The following is a 27244-nucleotide window of genomic DNA, read 5'->3' as shown; positions in this document are numbered from 1 at the left end:
AAAAAAGAAAAAGCCTGAATATAAGACGACCCTATAGGAAAAAAGTTTTACCAGTAAATGTTAATTCATTTAAACACTTTTTTTAATAAAAGCTATGCTTGAGAAAAATATTTTGGTTTTATTTCCTTCTATTTTCCAACCTGTCCCCCAGTTATGCACATCTGCCCCAGAAGTGCCTTATACCCCCTATATGCCACTGTGCCCCATGATATGCCTTTTAACCCTCTAAATGCCACAGTGCCCCATAATATGCCTTTTAACCCTATATGCCACTGTGCCCCATGATATGCCTTTTAACCCTATATGCCACTCTGGCACTTAGAGGGTTAAAAGGCATATTATGGGGAAGAGTGGCATATAGGGAGGTTTAAGGCATTTCAGGAGGCAGAGTGGCATTAAAGGGGTTAAAAGGCATTTCACAGAGCACTCTGCCTCCAGAAATGCCTCAAACCCACATTTAACACTCCCCCTCCCTCCTCCAAACTTACCGGTGCTTCTGAGTTGGGGGGGGGCGCATAACACAGGAGGGTCCAGGTCCCCTGCATCTGAGCCCCAGGTGCTTAGTCCGGGCAGCATGTAGAGCTCCACGCGAATCGCGTAGAGCTCTAAGCACCGGGGACTCAGAAGCACCGGTACGTTGGAGGGGGCATAACACAGGAGGATGCAGGTCCCCTGCATCCTCCTGTGTTATGCCCCCCCCCTCCAACTTACCGGTGCTTCTGAGTCCCCGGTGCTTAGTCCGGGCAGCGTTTAGAGCTCTACGCGATTGTATCGTGTAGAGCGTAGAGCTCTACACGATACAATCGCGTAGAGCTCTACACGCAGCCCGGACTAAGCACCGGGGACTCAGATGCACCGGTAAGTTGGGTCGGGGGTTAACACAGGAGGATCCAGGTCCCCTGCATCTGGGTCCCCAGTGCTTAGTCCGGGAAGCGTGTAGAGCTCTACGCGATTGTATCGCGTAGAGCTCTACACGCAGCCCGGACTAAGCACCGGGGACTCAGAAGCACCGGTAAATTGGGGGGGGGGGATTAACACAGGAGGATCCAGGTCCTCTGCATCGCTACGGGGGATCTGGATCTTAGTCTCATAATCAGACCTATTTGAGGTCTGATTATAAGACGACCCTGATTATAAGACGAGGGGTATTTTTCAGAGCATTTGCTCTGGAAAAAACCTCGTCTTATAATCGAGCAAATACGGTATTAAGAGTCATGGTAAAACTTTTGATGATGTGGGACTGGTCAAGGTGAGCCCTATGGAGGAAAATAAAGAGCAAAGAAACATTAGTAATAGAATAGAAGAATACAGTAAATGAAACCGTAAACATTAGACTTGTGGTAATGGACTAAACATGATTCGGATAAATGTCTTGTTTCAACTTTGGTCTATTCGTTTTCTGACAACGAATGTCGGTTCCTGCTCTTTTGGTTCGGGGGAAATTCGGGGGGCTTTTTCAATTTAGAAATGAAATTCGTTGTCACTTCTTTGTGGAGGCGCCCTCTGCTAGGTTAACGTAGGGGATAGCGGGGAGAAGTAGACCAGGAAAAAACACAGAAGAGCAAAAGGGGCAAGACGAGTGTGAGAGAGCATGACAGAGAGTGTGAGAGAGCATGACAGAGAGAGTATGAGAAAAAAAAATTCTGAGCTCTCTGCTTTGTTTTTGCTTGTTTCTTGGGGGGTCCCTGCTCATTCTCAGACATTTGTATGAACTATCGAAATTTGCAAATTTGGTTAAAATTTAAATTTGTACCAATCCAAATGCATACGCCTAGTACACATACCCAGAGCATTGGAAAATATGTCCCTAGAACCCTTTACAGCAAATATAAACATATGGCTGCTTTACCCACAGAAGCCTATAAAAATAGTCAAAGCGGCACCGACTCTAATACAGTCCTCTTCTACACTTTACTATATGTGTCCCCGGTTAAAAGGAGCCCAATGGCTTATACCCGTTCACTTTATTAATAGACCTTAGCCCGCCCTTAATGGCTGAACATTTCTTGGTTTACACCTTTTCTGGTCTGTGGCTTTTGTAATTCATTAACCCCTCCATTCCTCTCATGTGTTGTGTACTAGTTATTGTAAACCCTGCAGGCAAGACCCAACCATGCTTTGCTGGGTTCCTACAGCTTAATCCCATTCCAGAACAGCAGTAACCCAAACCAACCCTCAGAAGCCAATGGTTGTGGTAATCATTCCTTGTATATCATCAGCTTAGATCTGATGTTCTATCGCGATTACCACACACTTTACATGCACAAAAGTAAAAAAATGTACAATTCATGAATAAAAATTATTATAGATTATAGTAAAAGTGGAAGCTTTCTAGTTGATAGACTCCATTGTTTCATTGTTTTCACCTAGTATTAGTGACTAGTGCAGTAATTGTGTCTCCTTTTGCATCAATCATTCGCTACAATACAACTTAGCCTCCAGGGAATTAAATGGGTCTTGCTAACTCTTGGCATCCATTAAACTGTATCAATGTATTATATTCATTACATTTTCTTGCCCCTTTGTCCATGTGTAGAATGGCCAAAAATAAAGGGAGAGATCAGCAAGCAGGCTGTTAGGAACATCTCTATCAATGGTCACTTTGATTTCAGGATTCAGATATTACAGATATTGTCTGTGACCTTCAAAAAAGGTCAGGTCAAAGCTGAGACTACTATCAAGGTAATGCTTTGATGATGTTCTGGAATGAGAAGAAAGTCTTCTCCATCTCCCCACCCCATCAGACTGGTGTCTCCAGTCTTGAGTCTACAACTAGGCTAAAGTGATTTTTGCCCTTGGGTTGAGGCACCAAGCAGAGGTTGTTAAAAGTACAAAGGAGACTTCTTGTATTGTCTGAAAGACTTAAGCCCCTTTTTTCCAGCCCAACATGCACATTCTACACTCTAAACACCACAGTGACAACTGCTAATTACTTTACCCCTCATAGCAATTAAAAGGTAGAAACATGTCACCCCTCTCAGAAGCCTTACAGGGACAATAAAAGTGGTATTTAATTAGCCTGAAAAGAATTGTTAAGAACTCAGCATTGTGTGTGGGGTTTCTCAAACTACCCCCTAGACGTTCAGTTAGGATCAAACACACTTTGGCTTTACAATCACCAGAGCCAGGGACAAAAGTTTTGCTGATCTGCCATTTCTGATCTTAATTTAATTTAAGTTAATTTCTGAAAGAATAATTATTTTTGTGGTGTTTTTACGTGATTGAACATTTGGAGCATTTTCTGCTCTTGGCTTACGCAGGTTCTGTTTACATTTTACTCAAAGTAAAGTTAATCCTCACTTACAATTACTAAAATCAGTAATTGGACAGGTCACAAACACCAATGAAAAAGCAGTCTGAATTGGTTAAAACAACAATAGACACATTTGTTACATGACAACACACGCTTATCATTATGGGGTAGATTCACTGTAAGGAGACAGTATAAGAAGTGTAAACACCCAAGCTATTCTATGAACAGACTTTTAGGGCTGCAGAGTGTATTGTGTTACATTGCTATCCAGAAAACATTCTGAGCATCTAGAAGGAAGAAGAAAAAGGGGGCAGATGGTATTGTGTACTACTTCCTATGTATTAAGAGGTGTGGTAGAACATTTGATGATGTGGGACTGGTCACAGTGAGCCCTATGGAGGAAAATAAAGAGGAAAGAAACATTAGTAACAGAACAGTAGAATACAATAAATGAAATGGCAAACATACCCAGAGCACAGGAAATTATACTAATGGTCCTAATACTAAACTTTACAGTAAGTATAAACATATGGCGGTCCTCCACACCGATTAACGTTAAAAGTGATAGTATACACAATTGACAATAACATTAACACGCATACTAGTACAGGAGAAGAGGGTCCTGCTCTTGCAATCTTATAATCTGTTATATTACGAGATTGAGTGAGAATGAGATAGAAGGAGAGGGACAGCTTTACCGAGGATGATTTGATTGAGTGATATGGTGAATTCTGTGGCATTAAGGTCTCGAAGGTGGAGAAAATGGTTTTCTTTTTTTCAGGATGCAGGTTAAGCGTGACAGAATGGTACATGCTTCTCGGAACAGGTGGGTTTAAAGTTAACACAAATAGGAAAAAGTATGGCAGAATAGGTTAGGGAATTACAGACAACAGGTACAGAATAGGTAAGATCCTGGTTAACCAAGTAGGGGGAATGCCACAGGCTGAAGAGACACAAGTCATGGGAAGATAGATTGGAGATACAAGGAGAGCTACAGGGAGGAAGAGTGAAGGGCTCATAGGCAATTCAAGTGTGCAGAGTAATGTTATTACTACAGCACACAATACATTTAATGCAGTTGCATGCTTCCAACTTTGTGGCACCAATTTAGGGAAGGCCCTTTTATAGACAGATTCATTCATGTATACATATGTGTAACATCCAACAGAAATATTAGAAAGTGGCTTATCTAGGAATGGCAGCTTTCAGCGATAGTGGACACAGGTCAATTGGTACAAACGCAGAGCCATTTCAATTTGGAGTCTGTCCCTCACGCTAAATTATCCACTTCAAATGTAATAAAACAGGAGACTGGAGCCACCTTCAGACTGTCAGTCTGGGTACGTTTTAATACGTGTGAATTACAGGGCACATGGAAATAAGGACTTTCCACAGATCGGGCAATATCACCATCTTGGTCAGGTCTGGACTAATAAGTGTCTACCTATGAAAGGAAAAAGAAAGAATTCAATACATCACAGGGTACAACAGAGAAAAGTTGAGGCTAGTTATAGCTAAAAAGAATATCCCAATACATATAGACGTTGTAAAGTAGTTTCCAGATCAATACCTACAAGCCAGGGGAACTATCAATAGCCCTCCCACCCAAGGCCAATGGGACCTCTTGATGCCACCTCACTGGACACATAATCAGAGGACCAACACTTCTAACAGGTTCCCTCAACAAATGGAGTGGGGTGTTTTTATTTATTTACACATATCAATTCATAAACATTTGTATTGAAGGCTGTAGACGTTGCCCACACTGTTGATTAACCAAAAACATATCTTTTGCTCCAAGCCAAGGCGCTTAAATGGACAATTTACTGTCCTTGATGGCCCTATACTAAAGAAGTATTAAATGTACACTGGGAGTACTTTAACACTTTCAAGACTGGGGAATTTTTACCATGTTTGTTATACCAGGATTACCCACACAAATGATACATAATTTTTTCAGGACATGTACGGGCTTCAATGATAATTAGTAGTGACAATATGTAATAACACCCCATAAAAAAATCAGCTATACCAAAATATAAAAAATACAGCCCCCATGATTACTTACCACCAGTCGGAGCCAGAGTTAAGAATATATATATGAATTCAGCACATTTACCGTGGTTTGGAGACATATGTAGTGATTGTGCATCACATATACATTAACCATCAAAGCAGCCAATCAGCAGCATTAAAACGCTCTCATTATACTCAATGGGAGCACATTGCACACCGGCGCATAGTGGTCTGAGTAGACCCCCGCAGCCGGCACTGGAGCTGACGGGTGGAAAGTATATCACAAACACACGTCCTGCATAAAAAATTGCATGGGGACGGGCAAAGGGGCAAACGCACCCCCCATACATTAACAATAGTGAAACTATGGACATGTAAAGGGACCTCTCACATGTATTAAAGTGCATACGATGGCTGAAATGTTCCTTTCCAGAGCCAGTCGGTTCCAAAATCTGTTGCCACAATAAATATTAAAACCTATAAATTATGTATTAACCGATACAAGACGGCTTATTATATAAGTATCCACTTATATGAATATATGTAGGATATTATTGTTAACAAGAATGAATACAACTTTTATTACAGCTGTCACTAGCATGGTTTGGCGATAGGAATAGTGAGGCAAATATACATTAACCATTCGTGAGGAGAAAACCAGTGTAGCAAATAAAACCTGATAATCTGATGAACTAAATTCAGCGAGTGCCGCGAAAAACTATTCTGCCGGCAATCTCGATCTTACGCCTCTCTGCCTATTCTCCCCGAGCGTGCGCACTGAGACCACCGTGGCATGTCCCTCACAGGCCCCCATACCAGTTCTCGGAAGCGTCTCCATGGAGACAGCGGGAAGTTTGTCCCGGGGGCTGCAAGATGGAGAAATACAAGAAAATCCGGGTGGTCGGCAGAGGGGCTTTTGGGTGAGATCCTCGGGATAGAAGATAAATGTTACCTTCTATCCCGCTAAATAGGCGGAGGCGGAGTGTAGTAGATGAACTACGATAACGTTCTGTTAACGGAGTCATAGCCAGGGGTGTAGCGACAAGATGTAACTTCAAAAACACTAAAACAATTGCGTAAAAAAGCTCTTTTGAGTGCTTAATAATAACTATGAACAATGGCAGTGTCCCTCTTCTAGCATGCCTGCTGGATATGAGCGGGTCACAGTGTTCTGCAGCCTTAAAACCTACAATATTATGCATGTAAACAACACAAGATACTTTATATATTTAACAATGTAAATAAATTTTTCTTGTTCCAAAAGCCTTACCGCAATTCCAGAAATAACTTCCCGAATAACATAGCGTGTCAATAGCACTACCCCATGCTCTAGAACACATCTAGTCCCTCACACCCCTGAGGTAAATGTTTCCCTATAATATACACACACACACACACACACATATATATATATATATATGGTAAATAGTAACAAAATAGGCTAGTATAAAACACTGTAAATTACGAATAAGAAACACATTAAAAGAGTTAAAATGCATTTGTGCATCCGGATTGTGTTTATGGATTGCGACGGGTGTTGGTGGGTTTAGCACATGCGAGTGTCGTCATCCTGTGCCGTAGTATGTGCTGCTGTCCCGACATGACAGGACGCCTAGATCTTGTTGCACTGGGAAATCATTCTTGGAGTTGGAAAGTTTCCATCAGTGGGACAGAAGTTCTGCTAGAAGAAACTGGGACACCTGACTAGTTTAATTGGTTCATCCAATTTAAATTGCGTATTGAAATGTGCATGCAGAATAATCAGCCCGTATTTGCCATTGAAATATTCCTTTCTCTGATTTTAGGATTGTGCATTTATGCCTGAGAAAAGCTGACCAGAAGCTGGTGATCATCAAACAGATCCCTGTAGAGCAGATGACCAAGGATGAGCGCCTAGCAGCGCAGAATGAATGCCAAGTGCTGAAACTGCTCAACCACCCAAATATTATTGAATATTATGAAAACTTCCTGGAAGACAAGGCCCTTATGATTGCAATGGAATATGCCCCAGGTAAGCTGCAGTAGCTGAGTACATATAATACCTACAGCATAAAAGGTCATATGAGATTTTGTTTCATCCCATCTCAACTAAGTTATTAGTGAATCAACTCCATTGAAATGTCACCCAGCAAGTGGTTTTGTCTGAAAAGGAGACTCATGTGTACCTTGAGAAATCAGTGTTCAGGTATCTCGTGTATTTCCATCTTGGGTATCAGGGTGGTTAAGAAGAATAGATGGATCAAGAATGTTCACCTGCTTCCTGGTGAATGCAGAACTATTCTTTTATTCAACAATGGTCATATACATACAACCCACAGTGCACCCTATTAGCTTATACTAAGTTGTGGTTTGTACTGGTTTAAGAAGACCTCTTCTTTTTTTCTGGTCTATAAATTTGGATGACTCAGTGTTTAGATCAGAAATCAGTCTTGTGATAGGAACATTTGGATAACGGGTTCACTTTTAGGTAAAGCAATTTCATAAATAATATTTAGTGGTGTATATGTAGAAAAATTCCAATAACATAGTGTTACTTTTGGTGCCTCCCGTATCAAAATGTTAAGTATTTTTATGATCTGGTACGATAGTGATAAGTTCCATATGGGCCTGCATACTAGTGACTAAATTGAAGAACCAACACATTTTAAACTTTTTTCTTAGCCTATTCCTTTGTACATAATAGAGATTATTTACACACCTGTTGTAAACACAGCATATAACAACTCCCTACATGTTAACAACTGTTCACTCTGTTTAAAATTGCTCCAAATAGTGTGTATTTTGTCAACATCCACTATCTCTTGTATAATTGGTACTGTGAGAATTCTTTGCTGTAGTGGTGGTAGATCAACAATACCAAGTTCTATGTAAATGAAATAAACAGGTTTGTCAGTTATGTCCCCAGCCTGCATTCAGGTTCTATTACCTTCCAATAACGTACTTAAGCAGTGGAAACAAAAGATCTATATTTCTAAACCAACCTCACAACCCAGGTGGAAATTGATATGAACTGACTCAATATACGGCACCAGTTTCTTACAGAGAGTCTCCTTTTCATACAAGAAATCACTTGCTGGGTGACATTTTAAGGGGGTTATTCACCAATGACGAGATGACAACAGAAAATCTCATTTCATCTCATTAATGATGTATTATGGGAGCCACCAACCTGCCTCTTAAGAGTTGTCTTTTCATAATGAGCAGTCAATGTGATGACATTTTCTCATTTGCCGTTTACATTAAGTTAATAAACCCGCCTAGATATCTTTAAAAGTCATTGTCAAAATGTGCTTAATCTGAGAGGGATATTTGGAGAGTAACTGATTCGCAGGGCTTGTGACAGGGGAACTCCCTGGGTTTGCCCTGCAGTCTCCGGTAAAGACCGTCCTGTCTATGTAAAGTGCTAGAGTTAGTGTGTAGATTTTATATGTATATAATGTTAATGCGTGTGTATTTTACTGTGCGGTGTAAGTTTTGTGAACCTATGTTGTTAGGATCATATATGTTCCTGTTACTATAAAGTGTATATGTTTATGTCAGTGTATGGTGTTAGCATGAGTGTGTAGTGTTAGCATGTATGTCTTGTGAGTGTATTGGTGCAGTATTTCTTAGGTGCCCCTCATAACTAACACAAGTGATTGGTGGAACATAGGTGGGATGGACAATGGGATGGACATGGGGCAGGTTGGTGGGAGGGGGATGGGGGCCCAAGCTTTATGTTTGTACTGGGCCCCAATATTTCTGATAGTGGCCTGGTCTGCCCTGGATAGATCCCAGGTATGGTCTCTCTCTTCGTGTCAGTTTTTTTCAGCATCCTCCTTTTAATTAGTTGAATTGAGCTTTTGGTCACGCATTTTGTTTTCACTCTTTAGTAGTTTAACAGATTGCCTCTAAATAATGCCATCTGTTTTATGTTATGTTATGACTTCACATATTTCTATCCAATTAGAGCTACCGCCCCTTCCTTTATAACATACATCTGCTTGTTTGCAATCAGCAATACCATGCCTTTCTACTAGCTTTGGGAGATTGCACATTAAGCTTTTTATAACCATTTTTGAAGATTTACTAAATTGGTACCAAACCACTCAGCATTATGCCATAATTTGGCCTAAACTAAATCTAAATATAATGAAAAACAGATTATTAGATACTGAATTATTAATATCCAACACTAACTTGGATGTAGTTCCAACATTGTGACTGTACAGGTTTCCTTGAATGGAACTATGCTTATAAACATTGTCTACATTTTAAATATGGGTTTTTCCAAAAGCCTTTTAGTAACATTGATCACATATGCCACACTTTATTTTGCTGTAGAAGTCTGCATTGTTATCGTCGTTGTAATCTGTTAACAGGACCGAAACCGGGTTGTTATGTAAATTCCGGTCAGAAACCAGTGACTCACTTTGTTGATATAAGGAAGGTCATTGTTTATGAAAATGGTTTCCAGTAAAATGCAGCAGTATGGCTTTATCATGTCCTGTAATAACAACCTAATGCATTGAAGCATGAAACTATGTATAATGCGTGTACTCCAGTGCTTCAGGGGAGGCAGAACCCCCTCATTAAAAGCATTAAGACATTTTGTATTGTGTTTACCTTTAATACACATTTTCATAAAAGTTTGCCTAGTTCTGATATTGAGCTTGCGTTCCAGGCGGCACATTGGCAGAATACATCCAGAAGCGATGTAATTCACTTCTAGACGAGGATACCATACTGCACTTCTTTGTCCAGATACTTCTAGCTCTCCACCACGTTCATAATAAGCTGATACTTCATCGGGACCTCAAGACCCAGAACATCCTGCTGGACAAACACCAAATGATTGTCAAGATTGGAGACTTTGGCATCTCGAAAATCCTAAGTAGCAAAAGTAAAGCATACACGGTGCGTGAACAGAAGTTTAGATCCTGCTGTGCTCTATCTTAGTAGTAGTCTTTCGGTGTATTTGGTTTGTTGGAGTTCTGTCTTTCTAATGGTTACAACTAAACACATTTAGAACAAGGTTGACTAAATAACTGATCTCACCTGTGTTTAAGCAGGTATATATTTGAATATAGCAAAAAAAAAAGGGGTTTTGTTCAACATTGTTTAGATAAACCCTGCTTATCTGCTGATCTGGAGGTTGCTACTGTAGGCTGTCATGGTATTTTGGTTACTTTCCAAACTCCACACTGGCCAGCTTCTTTTTGACAATGCTGATTAAGGCTCTTTTAATGAGTCAGAGGGTTCACCGTAGGTAATTAAGACTGAGCCGTTCTATTGTTCACCACAATTCAATATGATAAGAGTGTGGTCCTACAGATTTAAACACGCAAGTATACAACTGTTATAAACACGGTGACCAGGATCCACAATAAGTTTGACTTAATTCAAACATTAACCAAAGATAATAACTAAAAACACTAAATAAACTCCACTCTCAACTCTGGATTGAGAAGTATGTGTGGTTGTTATTTGCTATTATATTCAATATTCTGAGGCAGGCATGTTGTAAATGATATCTGTATTTTCTTTCTTATTCAGTGCAAAACTATTTCAAATAACTTGAAGAGTTTGGGTATTTTTCTGTAGGTCAAAGTATTTTAGGTTTTCTTTGTCTTTTACTTGGTATTTCCTGCCTTGCTGAGTATCAGAACAGACATGCTGAACTTTCTTTAGTTGAAGGGAGTGTGTGTAATTAACATGAGCCAAAATGACACAAATTGCTGTTTTGGCAGAAACCTTTACAATACAAATTAATTGTGTATTCTCTTCAAAAATGTCAGGTATGTTTGCTGTAAAATATTTACTCTTGGCTTAAGAGGAGATGTGTTGATAAAATATTCATATCTTTTTTTAATATTCTTTTGTGTTTTATATATTTATATATATATATATATATATATATATGTATGTATACATGCAAGCAGGTATATGTTTAAGACATCTTTCTAGGGTGATTGGTGGTAAAATGTAAATAAATTACTGTAAATGCTTTTTGTAGCAGTAGTCAACTACACTATGCGATACTCAACATGTTCATCCCAGCCTTATTCTGTTTGTGTTTTTTTCTTAATAAGTAACATTACTTATCTTGCTCATTTAGGTTGTGGGAACTCCTTGCTACATCTCTCCTGAACTTTGTGAAGGGAAACCATATAACCAGAAGAGCGACATATGGGCACTGGGCTGTGTTCTCTATGAACTCACAAGTCTGAAGAGGGCGTTTGAAGCTGCAGTAAGGGTTATGTTTTTTTAATGAAAACTATGGTTTCCAGCCATCATTTCCTTAGATTAGTGCTTACTGAGTCAGATTTACTGAGTATGCTTAAATGAACATACATATCCAGTGACTACATCCAGTATTTAATCCAGGTCCACGTTCTAGTTGGGGAAGTCTAGGCAACAATTACATCTGCGAGATCTAAAGTACCCGTCCTGCTTCAGTAGTAGTAGGTGGGGATCAGAGGGGTTCAGTCACTAAAGTGATAATTTCCAGAAGGGTTTAAAGGAGAGTTGGGGTTTTAACGCTCTCACTCCGCTATTTATTATGAATGGTCAACATTTACATGTTTCTGCAGCAAGAAGGGCTGTACTGGCCCAGTATAATTATTAATTGATTGGACAAGGAGACACATTGTTACTGACGTTAACTGTATAAATGTAAAATGGATTGGAAATGACCCCCGATATGCATTACAAATAAAAAAAAAGGGAATGGAGTATCCCTTTAAGAATATAAACAGTAGAAAGTAAACTGTAACCCAAGATCCAGAGATGTGAAAGTTGTAGATTAGTTTTATATCTATAGACACAATGCATATACATGATAAGGAATTTGTCAAAGGGTCACAAACCATTCTGAATGTCAATAACAGTAGTTTCTTGACGTGATCCAAAAACTCCTGCGAGCAGCATATGAACTGTGTGATAGTTTCATGTACATACTGTTATTCAACCCTCTGGCGTTCTCAGAAAACAATACAAGGCATACCATTTTCAAAGCTACAGCACAATCACATACCTACAGCCTGAGAATTTACCCCCCGAGAAACATAGCCGTCCTCAGACAGATCCTGAGGAAATATTTTTTTAATAAATATTTAGTTTTTCTTAAGAGATTTTAAGAATATACAAACATATCTTAAGAATAAATATATAAATATATATATATATATAACTATAGGTATACATAGAAATACATGCTAACAGTATTCTGATATGTAGATAGGTGCAAATAAAAGTTATGAATATAAAAGGAAAAAAATGCAAAATAGCACTTATAATGATGCGTTTATCATTATAATAATTCCAGCTCATTACAAATATGCTGAATTTTACCAAAATCTATATTAGTTGGTTAACATAGGGCTTCCTTTAAGGCAGGTGGGGCAGCTGACAAGGCCACAATTTCCCTCTGAAGCCAAAATGTCCTTTTTTAAGTAGTTATTTATTTAAAATCTTTGCAAACAACAATCATTGTAGGAAATCTTGTATGAGTTTGTCACAATTCTATATTAGTTTAGAAATCATTGGAGTGTTTGAAGTGAATAGAGATGATTCAATAAACTGGATATCTTTAGTTGCCAGTAGAACCTTCTGAGATACCTGTTGTAACCAGGAGTTTTGTGTGCAGAACCTGCCTGCCTTGGTGCTGAAGATCATGAGTGGGACATTTGCACCGATCTCAGACCGGTACAGCCCCGAGCTACGCCACCTCATCCTCAGCATGCTTAATCTCGACCCATCCAAGCGGCCACAACTGAACGAGATCATGGCTCACCCCATCTGTATCCCGGCTCTGCTCAACCTGTACAGTGACATTGGGAGCGTCAAGATGAGGTCTGTATTGTGTGGCTAAATGAAGCCCAGAGATAATGTTTGCAGGAAGCATAAGTCTGAGGTTGTCCAGAAATTGGATATATATATATATATAATATATCCATGTACCGTATAACAGCAGATTCAATGCTGTGGACATATGCTGATTCACAACACTAAAAAATATGAACCAAGCTTGTTCGAGTTTAATTCATGATTTTTTGTAGTGATTAAAATTAGTTACTTTTGGTGGCCCTCTAAGCTTATGCTTCTGAGACTGACAAATTTGTCTCTGCATATTACCATATAGAGATATGTGTATAAAGTATTTAAGCTGCTGTAATATAGATACTTCTGGATAAATGCCCTGCATTGTTTGAATTATGCGGCTATAACATACTTCGCATTTTCTTTTGTAAAAATACAGGTATTAAATTATTGAAAAGAAAGGTTAACTTCTCAGAATAAAATATTTCTCTTCCAGCAAATTGTGACATCAGACAATGATGGTGATAATTTGTGCACAATGATACTTTATACACATTTTCTATAAAATATATTTCGATAAGGGTCTTTTTTTTATTGGGTTGGGCTTAGTATTTCCATACAAGGATGTTCATATATATACTTTTTTAGTCGTATATGGTATAAAGCCTATTGTAAATGCCATATTTCTAGCAATCTATTTAATTGTTTAGGTAATAACTATTACAAAATGAGGCCTACTTTACTTTATGCAGACCTGTCCCTTGGATGGCTGACATTGCATTCATAGGCTCATATATTCTGGCTACATATTTTTAGGCTCATGTGGTTTGTAGACACAGCATATATATATAAATGTTATCATATATTGTACATTCACTTATATACTATGGGCATCCTGCTTACACAGTATGTTTAGTGTGTGCCAGGGCAATGCTCCCGGGTAATTTCACAAAGTTTATTAACCAAATGTTTTTGGGTGGAATATTACCGGGCTTTTTGGCTGGGCTTTGACCCTTGGACTGAATGTTGCCAGCCATCTTCTGTAAAGTACAAAGTAATCTAGTGGGTTTTTTATGGTGTCGAGATCAGCAGTTTGGCCGGGAGCTGTGCCCGTGGCTGCCATATTTGCAGCATGTAATGACAGTATTCTCGTTTCTGTCCCGCAGGGTGGAGAAGCCGTTGACTTCAGTGCCTGGGGTTAATCGTGGCCGTCCTCCAGGACGTATCCCCAGTGCCAGGTCCAGAGGTAAGAATGGCAAAATCCATCACAGAACAATACCTCTTAATACCCACAGAAGGGTCGAAGGGTTCCGAGCCCAGCAGCTAGAACTGATTGTGCTTATGTCGATATGGAGAAAGGCAGCCCCGCTGATTGACAGCCTGCAGCCGCCGAGAGTATATTTCTCACCGAAACACTTCTCAGATTTCCCCAAAACAAGAATCAGGGAGGTACTTTCAGACAGATCCCTAAAAATAACAGAAAGGCAATGGCTTTAATGCCCGCGTGTATTGCTTTATTGAAAGTCCAATACCTGCTCAGGTATTTTTATATCATAGAGGCAGATACAGGCCTGGACATCTGTGGCTTGTAATATATACAATGATTTTTTTTTGATGGGAAAAAAGTTGTTTATGTTAAAGCTAAAAAAAACCCCAAATGTCACGTATTGTGTATTCCCTTTCATTATCTATAAACATAAACAAAAGCTGTTTTGATGGTAAACTTGCTGATCCTGCTATGTATAGATAGTAAAGCACTGCAAGTGATGTGTGTAGTGTGTGTGTCGTGTTACACTTCACACCATGCAATGTATTTTCAGTTCTGGCCAGTGTTTGCATCCACTCCTTATGGTGTAAAGCTTTTTGTGAATGAACCGAGTCATTTAGGAGAAATTGTGATCATACATGCTTCAGTTCCCTTAGGAGTGAAGCCAGCAGCACCCCTCACATGCCAATAATAGGTGAAATTGTTGGCACTATATAAATAAAAGCTAATAATAATAATAACAACAACAACCTAGGTGATAAAAAAGCCACATAGTTCCCAGAATGCCATGAAAAAATAAATAAAACAAACACAGCAGTTTACTTATACAGGGCCCTCCACTAATGTTGGCACCATTGGGAAATACGCACAAAGAAGGCTGTTTAGTGTTTAACCCTGATGATCTTTCCAACTCTCTGCTCTCATGGATATCAAAACAATTGCAAAGACAGCACAGGTTTATACAAAAAACTAAAAATCTTAAATATATATTGAAGAAAAGATCAAAGTGTTAAACAATAAAGAAAATTTTTCACAGCCTTCTTTGCTCGTATTTACCAAAGGTGCCAATATTAGTGGAGGGCACTGTACGTCTTTTGTGACTGTTACTGCTCCCCAGGTTGGTTATTATAGGGGTTCTGCAATAAAGGGGAATTTTGCTGTTTTATTACGATATTTAAAAGCAAATGTGTTTTTTGTGCTCCTTCATGCCACTGTTAAAATTACCACACACTTTCTGTGGCATTTATTAATAAGTGGCTTATGGGAACCTTAATTATATTCGCTGTTTTCATTTGTTAATTGGGGTTTTGTAGTCGGTTAAGAATAAATGATCAAGCTTTATCATATTTTGTTTCATTTGATCAAACAGGTGGCCGTGTTGGCTATTCTTCAGCAAAGCCTGGTGTCCCACCTCCCTTATCTTCTGTGTACACCTGGGGAAGTGGAATTACTTCCCCGCTTCATCTACCCATGTTGAACACAGAGGTTGTGCAGGTCTCCGCTGGAAGGACTCAGAAAGCTGGGGTCACCAAATCCGGGAGACTTATCATGTGGGAGGTGAATATGAAAATGCTAGGGGCCACAGGGCCAGAATGGTTCTCTGAAAGCATATACAAACATACCTATGTTGTAGATATGATCATGCTTTTGCGAATGCGTCCAAAACAGTCTGGAATTTAATGATGCTGCCCTGTTTAGAAACACATATTCCTAATGACTCTAGAACATGGAAACAAGATCTGTATGGAGCAATTTTAATACAAAACAACGTACTGAATTGTAAAAAATCATTATTTTATGTTCACTCTTTTTTTCTCAGGCCCCACCTGTAGGAGCTGGCCCACCTTCCATTCCGGGCTCCATAGAACATACACAGCCCCAGTTTATATCACGCTTCCTGGAAGGCCAGTCAGGAGTGACTATAAAGCATGTGTCGTGCGGTGATTTGTTTACTGCCTGCCTGACAGGTATGTCAGCCAGAAAATTAGAACCTGCTCTCCTGGATCAGTTTTAAATCCGAAAGTCTTTATCGGTCTTCAAAAGCTTCTGAAAACACAGATAACACCGGACCTACATCCTTTCGATAATAGCGATCCTATACTCGTTGATACTTTGCCAGGGGGGCTGGCAAAACAAAATAAAGGGACACATAGTTAAAGCGGATAGAATAGACAGGCAAGCTAGCTCAAATGCAAACCTCCAAAATGAACTTGGCCTTTGAGAGCTTCCGTACAGAAGCTTTCAAGACATTCTACAAGAGTTTAAACCCGATGGTACGCCTCCTCTGTGATTTTCTGTTTGCATCATATACAGGGTTAAGATATACTGTCATACACACATTCTTCACTGGTAAATACATGACATGTGAGGAGTTGCATTTCATAAAGTTTCATATGGAAAACTGTAAACTTGAGACAGAGAAACTTTACACTGTGATGGGCATCTGCACCTATTGATCAATTTTCTTAAATGTTATTTTAATTAATAGGAGTAGCAGCAACTAATCATATGTATGCTATCTGAACACACTCACTTTCTAACTCAATAATAACCATAAGCATCAGTTTGCAACCAATAAAATGCATTAGAGTCCATGAAAAATCTAGTCCATGGTATAAAGAATAATACAATTTCGAGGACCACGATTTTCAATTAACAGCACATCTCTGAAACAAATTGACTGAAAAACACAAATTACAGACTTTAGCTTCTTTTAATATTTTTTTTTCTAAATATGAAGGAGGTAATCCCCCTTTAACTGGGTATAATTGAAATAAAGATAATCTAATTGCTAGAATGGTGACATTTAATCAGTGAGTCTGGTGCAAAGCTTTAATACCCATGGACGGCAATTGGTTTGGGCTTGATGAAGGTAGGTTTTTAGTCCAATAACAAAGGTATTACAACGTATTACAGACTGGAAAGCACACATTAATATCTCACAAAGAGAGCTGTACTGGTTAATAAAGAGGTTTTTGTTTGTTCCCAGACAGAGGTATAATAATGACCTTTGGCAGTGGGAGCAATGGCTGCTTGGGACACGCCAATTTCAATGATGTCACTCAGGTAGGTTTGCTGACTAATCCATGAATTCTTTAAAATTCTTTAAAAGTCTCCAGAAAACACAAAAATATGACCTGCAACTAAAACATGCTAATCAAATAACATATTTTTCTAATAACATAATTATAATATAATAATAATAATAATAATGTGTTTCTTGGGAATGCAGTCATATAAGGTTTCAATAAAAATAATGGCACACATTTACTATTGGTTAAAGAATTGTAGAATAGTCGTATTTCTATTTTATACATGCATTAGAAGCCATATTGTCCCAGTGGCTACAGAGCAATGTTTGCAGTATGGTTTAGCACTCCCGTGTAAAGCTTTCTGTACTTATTCTCACAGCCCAAGATCGTAGAAGCTCTCCTGGGTTATGAGATAGTTCATGTATCCTGCGGGGCTTCACACATCCTTGCTGTTTCAAACGAGAAAGAAGTTTTTTCCTGGGGCCGTGGTGACAATGGTGAGGGTTGTTCAAGCCTCTCTGTCGATAAATCTTCCTGTCAATACCTTCTTTCACTCAACAGTGTTGATGTTTTTACCAATATCATATAATTATTACATATGCCTGTAGTCTTGCCTGTTTGGCAGCCGTTTAAAGATTCCCTAAAGCTGCCTACCTAGAACAGGAAGCATAATTTAGACATTTTTGTTATATTTCTATTACTTTTCTTAAAAGGGTATTTCTGGTGATTGGTCCACCTTAAGCAGAAGTTTAGTCTTTTGCTGACATTAGAAATAATGCCATTTAGTAAACTGAGACACATTTACTAACTTCCAGAATATAGGACTTTATGCCCAGTTTGATAAGGTAAAATCTGCTTTGTGATGTCTTTAAAGATTAATTTACAAGGTTGTAATTTTTCCTCCTCTACAGGGCGCCTGGGGTTAGGTAGCCAGGAATCCCACAACTCCCCTCAGCAAGTCTCAATCCCGCAGGAGTACGAAGCCAAAAGAGTTGTGTGTGGAATTGACAGCTCCATGATTCTCACGGTGGGCAGCCAGATCCTGGCCTGTGGCAGTAACAGGTTAGTATGGCGCACAAGCACCCGATTGCAGCCAGGGACTATCCTGTATTATCTCAATAATGTGCAGCGTCAGAGACCGGAAACTGTCAGTCTGAGAAGTAAGGAAAAGGTCATTAGGTATGTTGGCTGCCATGATGACATCTGCCCCTAAAATATGATGTTGTACTTCAAGGATGTATTTTAGCAAATTCAATCATCAAAAAGCCATTCTAGCATTTTTCTTAACCTTACTTGAAGCATGTAAGACATCTATATTTTACTTGTTCCATATATTCACATAGATACAAGAAATAAAGGTATTTGACACCCAGAAATGGATGATCTAGCAAAGCCCTTACATCCCAATGCAGAATGCCTGAAATCCTACCTATTGTTGCCTTCACTAGCACTGAACCAAACTGCAAGAGGAAGATAAGGCACAGATACCGGTGATCTTGACTGACTGTGTTTGAGTTAAGAGTCTGATAGAGGCTGAGTAACCAAGCAGTGATTCTCAGGAACATGTAGCTTGACTCTTACTGACACACTGACAGTGAAGGCAAAAAGGCCACGATTACCCTATTAAAGCTTATAGTTAAGTAACATATCTATAACAATTTTCCTAACTTTAAAATTATGACGTTTCCCAAAATACATTTACATTTTTTTTCATTTGCTTTCATGACGTTATCTGACCCTGCTAGGATGTCATCCAATAACTGTGCTGTAAGCAGCTTGAGCATCACTGAAAACTCAAGACACAGCCAAGAACTATTTGATTTCAATTCTAATCTGTTTATGTTTATTCACTGGTTTCTAAACTGGTATTTTCAGATTTAACAAACTGGGCCTAGATCACATAGCATCTGGATGTGAGCCTTCTCCAGAGGAGCAAGTGGAAGAGGCCTATGCCTTTACTCCTGTCCAGTCAGCACCACTGAATCAGGAGGCCATCTTATATGCCGATGTTGGGACCTCACATTCAGCGGCAGTGACAGGTGACAAGTAACAGGGAAACTGCATGGAAACAATGGAGGAATTGTGTGCGGAAATGTGTTGGGAAACTAAAAGAAACCTTATTTGCCGGGGGCTTTACTGTTCATACCAAGCTATTCCCCTGATTGATCAAAACTCCTATGCTTTTGTTAACGTGAAGGAAAGTTCTTTGCTCTGCCTTTACTAAAGCTAATATTAGTGTTGACATACACTGCAGCGTAGCCAAACACACATCGTAATGTTGGATGAGTGTAGGAGGTGGTATTTACTGGTTACTTCTACACAAAGGAGCAAGTGAGGTCTGTATAACAAGGGATGGAAGTGGCTTTCATGAACTATATAGACCAACAAGCCCACAACATGATGGAGAATCGTTATAATGCTCCAATTTAATGTAACCTCTGGAATTATGTTCTCTGTTTACACCTCCATTTCTTTTTTTTTTTTTATCTTGACTTCCTTTCTTTTAGTGCTGGGTCAGTGTTATACATTTGGCAGTAATCAACATGGACAGTTGGGCACCACAGCCCACAGACACAGCCGTGTGCCCTATCTTGTGAGTGAGCCTCGGGACTCAAAGGTGACAATGGTGGCATGCGGAGATGCCTTCACTGTCGCTGTTTGTTCAGGTGAGATTGATAAAGCTTTATTACTTTGCATAGAGATCTCATGTTACAAATTCAGCAGAGGGCTTTAACCGTTTAGTAAATGGCTAGTGAATCACCTTCACAGTATGTATCTTTCAGAAGGCATTTTTGTTTCCTTGATATTTTATTTTACTCTACTACAGTGGAGAGCTATAGACAAATTAGCTTGGTAGATTCATGTTGCTGACAATAAATAACTTGTGCTTGTTGCTATATTTTAGCCCATTCTTGGAATTTTTCGATAATTAGCGGCATGTTTTAAGCTATGGGAAATATTCTATATCTGAGCAGTGATCAGCTGACAGTATTAATGCAAACCATTAACTGAAGGTTCCCACGCTGTCCCTGATCTTGCAAGACAAGCCACTGAAAATTGATTTAGGTGATCTGGTTATGATCCGAAAACAGATTGACTCTGCTTTTTGTTTTTAGGGTCAAAAAGAAAATAATTATTTAACAAATGTTGAATTTGTAAGGAGGGATTAAACATCTTAAGCCCCATTACACTTTTATTTATTCACTTTGTGTCTTTTGAGCAATCATGCACATCAATTCATACAGTGGATAGCACACCATGACTTTCTGAGACAGTAGTGAGTCCCTATGAATGGGGGAAAAGCAAATATTCCATGCCAAACACCTGGCAAAAAAGCAGATTTCTCTAAAATACAAAAATAGTTTATTCTTTGAATGTTTTGTTTTCTGCTGTGAAATGTGTGTGTGTGTGTGTGTGTGTGTGGACTTCCCCTGGTGGGATATGTGAAAAATAAACAAGGGAAGTGTTTTGACAAGTGTGCAGCTATATAATCCCGCTGTTTGGACGGCTTTTGGATTTTTGCAAACTGGTGTTAGGTCTGGAACTGGAGTGTAGCACCTTGTCCTATAAACCATGTTTTTACTCCACAGAGGGCCAGGTCTTCACCTGGGGAAAAGGGGCTAGGGGCCGCTTGGGTCGCAGAGATGAAGGTATTGGCTTCCCCAAGATGGTCCAACTCGAAGAAAGCCACCCATATGTTGTGACATCCGTGGCATGTTGCCATGGCAACACTCTTCTGGCTCTGAAACGTAAGTATGTCACTAGCATGTGAAGATGCAGCATATTATGTTCTTACAGTTCCATGTTTAGGGCAGGATGCCCCATAGAGCGGACTAGAACGCAACCTTTTGTGGGACACCATGGGAGCGGAGCTGATACGCGACACATCACTATTTAAAAATTTAACAGCACCTGGAAACGTTACGTACAATAGGAGCTCATAACTATCAGCAATCAAAATGAAGCCGTGAGCACCATTTCATAGATTTAAATCGTATAACAGAATTTATGCAACGGCGGATGGGAAAGTCTGCAGACTCTATTAAAAAATATATGTAAGGAATGCAGGATTTTTATGCCACAGTCCAACGCATTTTCTACCTTGCCTCAAGTGAAAGCAAATACCTATGAATATTGTAAAATTTCCTATTAACATGGTAAAAACAATCATAGTAGGTTTTTTGCTAAATTGTTAATTCTGGAAGGATAGTACGTTCTAAAAATAAACCTGCTGCTTACATCTTCAGTTTGTTTTCCATTAAATACACATTTTTTTTTAGCTGGCATGCACATATTTCCAGTACGCTGCCTAAATAAAGGGGTAGTTAAACATTAGGGGCAGAGTGCAGGTAAATTCCTTTTCCATTGCCTCTGTCAGGGAGTGCTCATAGCATCACCTGTAGTCCTATGTCAACAAAAATAAATGCACCGCTGACATTTTGGCCCAATTATCTCAAGCATGACAAATGTCATAATCCAGAAAATAGATTTGTTTACTACGCCTAGAAAGCATAAAGACAAAATTAAATATTACAGATTTTATATTGCCCTGACTCAAGATCTCGTAGTTAGTATTAGTTGCTTTATTTATGTTAGTGTTACTTTATCAGATACATTTCTAAATCACATCTTTCTTAGAAAAAGATTGATAAAAAAAAAATGGACAGTTTTAACCCTTTGTCGGAACTCTTCTTTCCTGCTTGTCCTTGGGAAGTAACTGTTTAAATTCTATTTCCAGCGAGCGCAGAAGACGTGTCTGTGTGAGGTGGAACTATTACAACATGGACCTGTACGACTTCAAGCTGGTAGAGTCAATTACATCTTCCATGAAAATCCTTTCCAAAATTACAGATATCCGTTTCACCAAATATCACCATAAACTGTCTTAAGTGCTACCACGATATATACAGTTTGCATTTATAAACTTGCTAAATATATGTAGAATTTTATAAACAATTATATTTATTTTTATGATGAAAAAAAAATATTTTTCCCTTGAATTTTTGTATAATTCTATTTATTAATGTTAGCTTATGACACAGAATGATAATTAAGTAAATACAGTTTCTGTAAAGTATATATCTCTAGTAACTATATTAATGAATTATTCTAACATTGAATAACTTTGGCATCTGTTAGATGTTAATCTTGCTTTTCTCTATGTTTGCTGTGTCAAGGCGAGAGCTCATCCACACCCACAGCGAACTCAATGAACCGTAGAACTTAATGTGTACATTTGCAAGCTCGGAATTCCGGATCCAGACGCAGCGCATGTGCTGCCCAACCATTCCCTTTTTTGCTGCAGTTAAAGCAGTAATGAACTTTTGCTATTTTGGATGACATTTAGGTCTTCACTAGGGAGCTTAGATCATTTCCTATATAATAAGGTCACAGAAAATTACCTTGACTACTCTGTTACCAGGCAAGGTGAACACCTTTCCTATGATATTTAATATGTCATTTGATCCTCTAATGCATATATTAAAAACATTCATACACAACATAAAGATAGTGGATTAATGTTAAGAATATCACTTTTGTATATAATATTCCATTCCCAGGTAATTTGTGTAGCAATATTTTAAGACAAATGTTACATTTCAGGGCATGTAACCAAAATGATCTTATTTATAGGGTAAACAATATTTGTTATCACCAGTGGTATCTTGTGTTTTATCCAATGAAAGCCCAGACCACATCTCTGCATCCCCTTCCAGACGGCAAAGGATGAAGTGAGCTGTAACCAGCAACGCTGAGCTTCCACGAGGTAGCCCAGGGGAACAAGGAGTGGACGAAATGCTGAAAGATGCTCTTTCTTTATTGAAGGTCATCACAACGGCAGCATTAAGATTTGAATTGCTTGATAATCCCAAAATGAAAGAAGTAAATAAAACCAGAAGTAGGCCAGTGAGTTCCTGCCAGATGAATACAATATTGAGTTAAAGAATTCAGTTGGAAAGATTTGCCTCAGGGAGAGATGAAGCCGGTGCAGAATGACAGAACTTTTACAGTTTACCACTATATATATATATATATATATATATATATATGTGTGTGTGTGTGTGTATACAAAGTAAGATTGTCATTATTTATGTGGGAATGCATAACGCTTAGACAATTTATACAAAGGTACTCCATGGAATCTGGAAGTTCTTATTGTTATACATCTACTGTTATATATAGTACATGTATGGCAGGTATAATCCACACATACTTCACCAGATTTGTGGGCATTCATACCCCGGTTCATGCTCCTGTGATGATATTTGAGCCATAGGCTACATGAGCATCTCAGGACTTATACTTCTATAACTTCTGTAGAGATATCAGTTGGCTACCATGGATGGAGTGACTCCTATCCTATGTAATTATTCCTATTGATTAAGAAATGCTGTATTTAACCATGTATACACAAAGTAGTCGCCATATATGAAGCATTCTATGGAACATCTTGTTCAATTCCCAAGAGTATTGGAAATTAAAGTATAAAATTAAAACAAGCAGCAAGTTCCACTTTATGATTAAGTATCTGTTTACCACCGAAAACACAAACATACTATTAAAATACTATGTAACATTTGAAAATACAACTGAAAAAAACAATCTAACAAGGTTTTGAAGCCTGTGAGTCTCTCTTTCCTCCTCTTACAACTGTCTAGGTAAATGGTGGGCAACAGGGATAAAATGACATTTGTGTTAATGCACATTTATTGCACATTACTGTGTATATTGCCTTGTGTGACAGAAAAGAGCAGAGCCTCCTTAGTGACCTTACTCTGCACCACATATGCCCTAGGTCAGACTTAGGGCAGCGTTCAGCGTCTCTGAGGGCAGGATGAATAGAGATCCCCTTGGGGTAATTTTGATTTTTTTTTAAAGGGGTTGGAACTTTGTTTCCACCTCTTTTCCATCTTATCTCCCTAAATGCTGAAGTGATCACTCAGTCATCAGGATCAAAGGCTCACAGTATATGTGATTAGTGTCAGACCCTTCAGCATATCCGGCGAAAGCATCCATTTGGGTGCTCACGCCGTCGCTGCTGGCTCTTGCTGACAGTGAGAAGATGGGGCTGTGTATCGACAGGGAGACATTGAAACGGTTCAGGACATAATAATATAAAAACTTATTTTCAATGAAAAACAAATGATATTTTTTTACCATACCTTTCTTTTTTAAATATGAATGTAATAAAATATCCTCACTTGTATTTCCTTTCTCTTTTGCTTAAATATTCATGTATCCCGAAATGCAACTAACTTCACCTACCTGAATCGCTGCTCACGTAACATTTTTTTTCCTTTTTAATCTTTGCTGTATTTTATAATTACAGAAGTGCAGAAATCAGGAAATAGCAGAAGGAATATTTTCCATAGCCACAAACCCATTTAAAAAGATTAAATCTTTTTTCCAATAATCATATAAATGCCACATTGTGCTTCCTAAGAAAACATCTAGGCAAGTTTGATGCTCTGTTAATTAATATCAAGTATTTTTAGGTAAAAGAGTGCACTTAAAGCAAGGAAAACTGCATACAGTCCATGGTTTCATGATGTTCTAAAAGAGCTGACCTTATTTCTTTCCCTCTTACTCAATATGCCCATTGGGGCCATCAAGCATGAGCCATAAAAGAACACATTGACATTTCCTGTGAAAAAAAAGAAAATGTAAGAAGACAAGTTACACTGTGTGAAAGAAGTTTTCTTCAGACAGGAGACATTACCAATTAGCGTAAAATGGGTAACTTGCATTCTTTACATGCTTGAAAAGACAAGCTATCTTTTTCTACATGTTTCAATGTAAAACAATGTAATTGAGCTGGATTTGGCGACCCTTAGTGCAATAACACTTTTAGGTGAAAGGTGCTGGTTTGTTGGAGTCAATGGCCAGTCTGGTCCTAATGCGGACCACCTAGGGGAAGGGGGCTCGATGTTTTGGTAGCCCTGAGCAAAGCAGAGCATCAGAGACCAATTTTTTCACAAAAAAGATCACCAATGTGTGTATTGTACTTCTCATTTGATGGAGCTAATATCTCACACACACACATGTATGTTGTATATATACTAAAACCAAACACTTAATACGCTCCACATCTCATACCTACATTGTATATGTATTATTCTCCATTTCACCCATTTTCTTACCATCGGGTTATATGTTCTGCAGCGGCCACGATCATCTGTTGTGTTCTCAGCAGCAGGCCATTTATCAACGGGTGCCGAAAGCTAAAAATAACGGGGTGAACGAGTTAAAGGGTTACAGCTATGTAAAGGGCAGCCTACAATATAAGACAGTTTCAGTTACTGGACTGTAATCAGTGACTTGCAATTAAGGTTATTTCATCACACTGCAACTTAACCCAAACCAGCTTTCAGATCGTAATTAAAACGTTATATAATAAAGTATAATAATTACTAAAAATGTATTTGCAGCAGAAGCATACTGTTGCAGAATTTTATATAAAAAATATAACTATTTGCATATTACATTAAGTAGATTGAGATTCGCATCTGATGACAGGCAGGGTAATTACTGGCTTAGTCATTTATATTACCTGTGCTTTGGATTGTTAGGGTTACTTAAGGACACGGCCGAGAAGAGCTGACCTACATTATACCTGCCAGGACAGCATTCTTATCTCGTTCTTACTTAATACTGCTCAATGACACCTAACAAATATGCTAGCCACATTGACCACTGAATACCTATCATATTAGCTCATTTACCAGGAATTTGAGCTCTTTGTTACTAATTAATCCATGCATGTCCCTGTAAAGCATTCATACAGGTTTTATATGCATATTTATTTTTGTTAAAAAAGGCTATTTACAGGGTTGGCTCTAGATTTTAAGTGGGATTAAAAAAAAAAAATTTTTTAGCTGTTGGAACCAATGCATTTAAATGGGTATCCTAGTCCCTTACTGTATATATTTTCATACACATTGGGTTACATTTGCACTCCATAGCTTGCAAATTGATGCATGCATTTGTTTTTGAGGGTTTTTTTTTTTTTACAGGAGTTGAAAACTAAACTGATGTCTAATTTAACTCCTCCCCTTCCTGCTCAAGCAGGTAGTGTACTTAAGTATGCTACTCATGCATGAACAGCACTTTAGAGTACAATACATGTGTACCCAGTTTTTAGTGCAACTCAATAACGCAACATAGCCACTAGTCTTAGTCATAAAGGAATAGGTCTCTAATCTCCATTTGCTGAGAGGGGTGTACATAGCCAAACCAAGCCAGTCTAAATCAATCAAGCCAGGAAGCCCATTCTTCTCAGTGATGGTTTAGAGGAATCACGTAATGCAACAATCTTTACCCCACAATAGTAACACTGCAGCTTGGATTGCGTGCTATCAGGACTGAAGTCAGGTAGTGGGTAAGCTGATATAGTGTGTAGTAGACTTGTGCATTTGTAATCGGGCGAACACAAAGGGTGCGTTTTCATTGTTCAGCCCCAATACCGAATATACAAACATGGCGGCGGCAAAACGTAGACGAAGACACATAACACGAAGAATCTTTGTTCATCTTTGTCTGCTAATCACCTTGGTCCCATCTTATCGACGCAGCATCGCAGGGGTTAACAGGAGCGGAAATCCGTAGGTTCACCGTCAGGAGTTAAAGGGCCTTGCGTGCAACTCTATTGGCCGCCTGCAGGGACCTCCTCTGGCATCAACAAATTGGGAGGCCCCTGCCAGCGACCAATAGAGTTGCTCGTACAGGTGTTTAAAATCCTGGTGCCAAAACTGTTGTGTAGTGCGTACCGCGTTAACTCTGTATTAACCCCTTCTACAAAAAAATGAAGAAAAAAAACGAAGAATGTACACGAATATTCGCCCAAACCGAACACAGGAACGGGTGAATATTCGTGGA

At 38.8% G+C, this 27244-nt stretch overlaps 1 protein-coding gene across 1 annotated transcript; it reads left to right on the top strand.

The window, feature by feature from the left end:
• Window positions 1-6142: 6142 nt before the first annotated feature.
• On the top strand, window positions 6143-22132 carry LOC149286105 (serine/threonine-protein kinase Nek8-like). The gene is made up of 15 exons (XM_089494487.1): window positions 6143-6189; window positions 7075-7280; window positions 9933-10165; window positions 11367-11498; window positions 12897-13102; window positions 14236-14315; window positions 15706-15893; window positions 16156-16303; window positions 17326-17402; window positions 17748-17865; window positions 18280-18430; window positions 19244-19407; window positions 19876-20034; window positions 20959-21117; window positions 22107-22132. Exons 1-15 carry the CDS (start codon window positions 6143-6145, stop codon window positions 22130-22132), a joined length of 2094 nt encoding a protein of 697 aa, XP_089350613.1.
• Window positions 22133-27244: the final 5112 nt, after the last annotated feature.

Source organism: Sceloporus occidentalis, unplaced genomic scaffold (genome assembly GCF_023333645.1).
Source record: "Sceloporus occidentalis isolate IW3139 unplaced genomic scaffold, rSceOcc1.0.p SCAF_72, whole genome shotgun sequence".
NCBI lineage: Eukaryota > Metazoa > Chordata > Lepidosauria > Squamata > Phrynosomatidae > Sceloporus > Sceloporus occidentalis.
The sequence above is the reverse complement of the archived record's forward strand: the minus strand, read 5'-3'. Positions and strand labels throughout refer to the sequence as shown.

What these genes read in the sequence shown, in the direction of transcription:
- LOC149286105 (XM_089494487.1), top strand. Translation starts at nt 6,143, where the DNA reads ATGGAGAAATACAAGAAAATCCGGGTGGTCGGCAGAGGGGCTTTTGG. An exon ending in GTCGGCAGAGGGGCTTTTGG is followed by an intron (nt 6,190 to 7,074) that starts GTGAGATCCTCG and finishes CTCTGATTTTAG; the next exon opens with GATTGTGCATTTATGCCTGA. An exon ending in CACTGTCGCTGTTTGTTCAG is followed by an intron (nt 20,035 to 20,958) that starts GTGAGATTGATA and finishes TTTACTCCACAG; the next exon opens with AGGGCCAGGTCTTCACCTGG.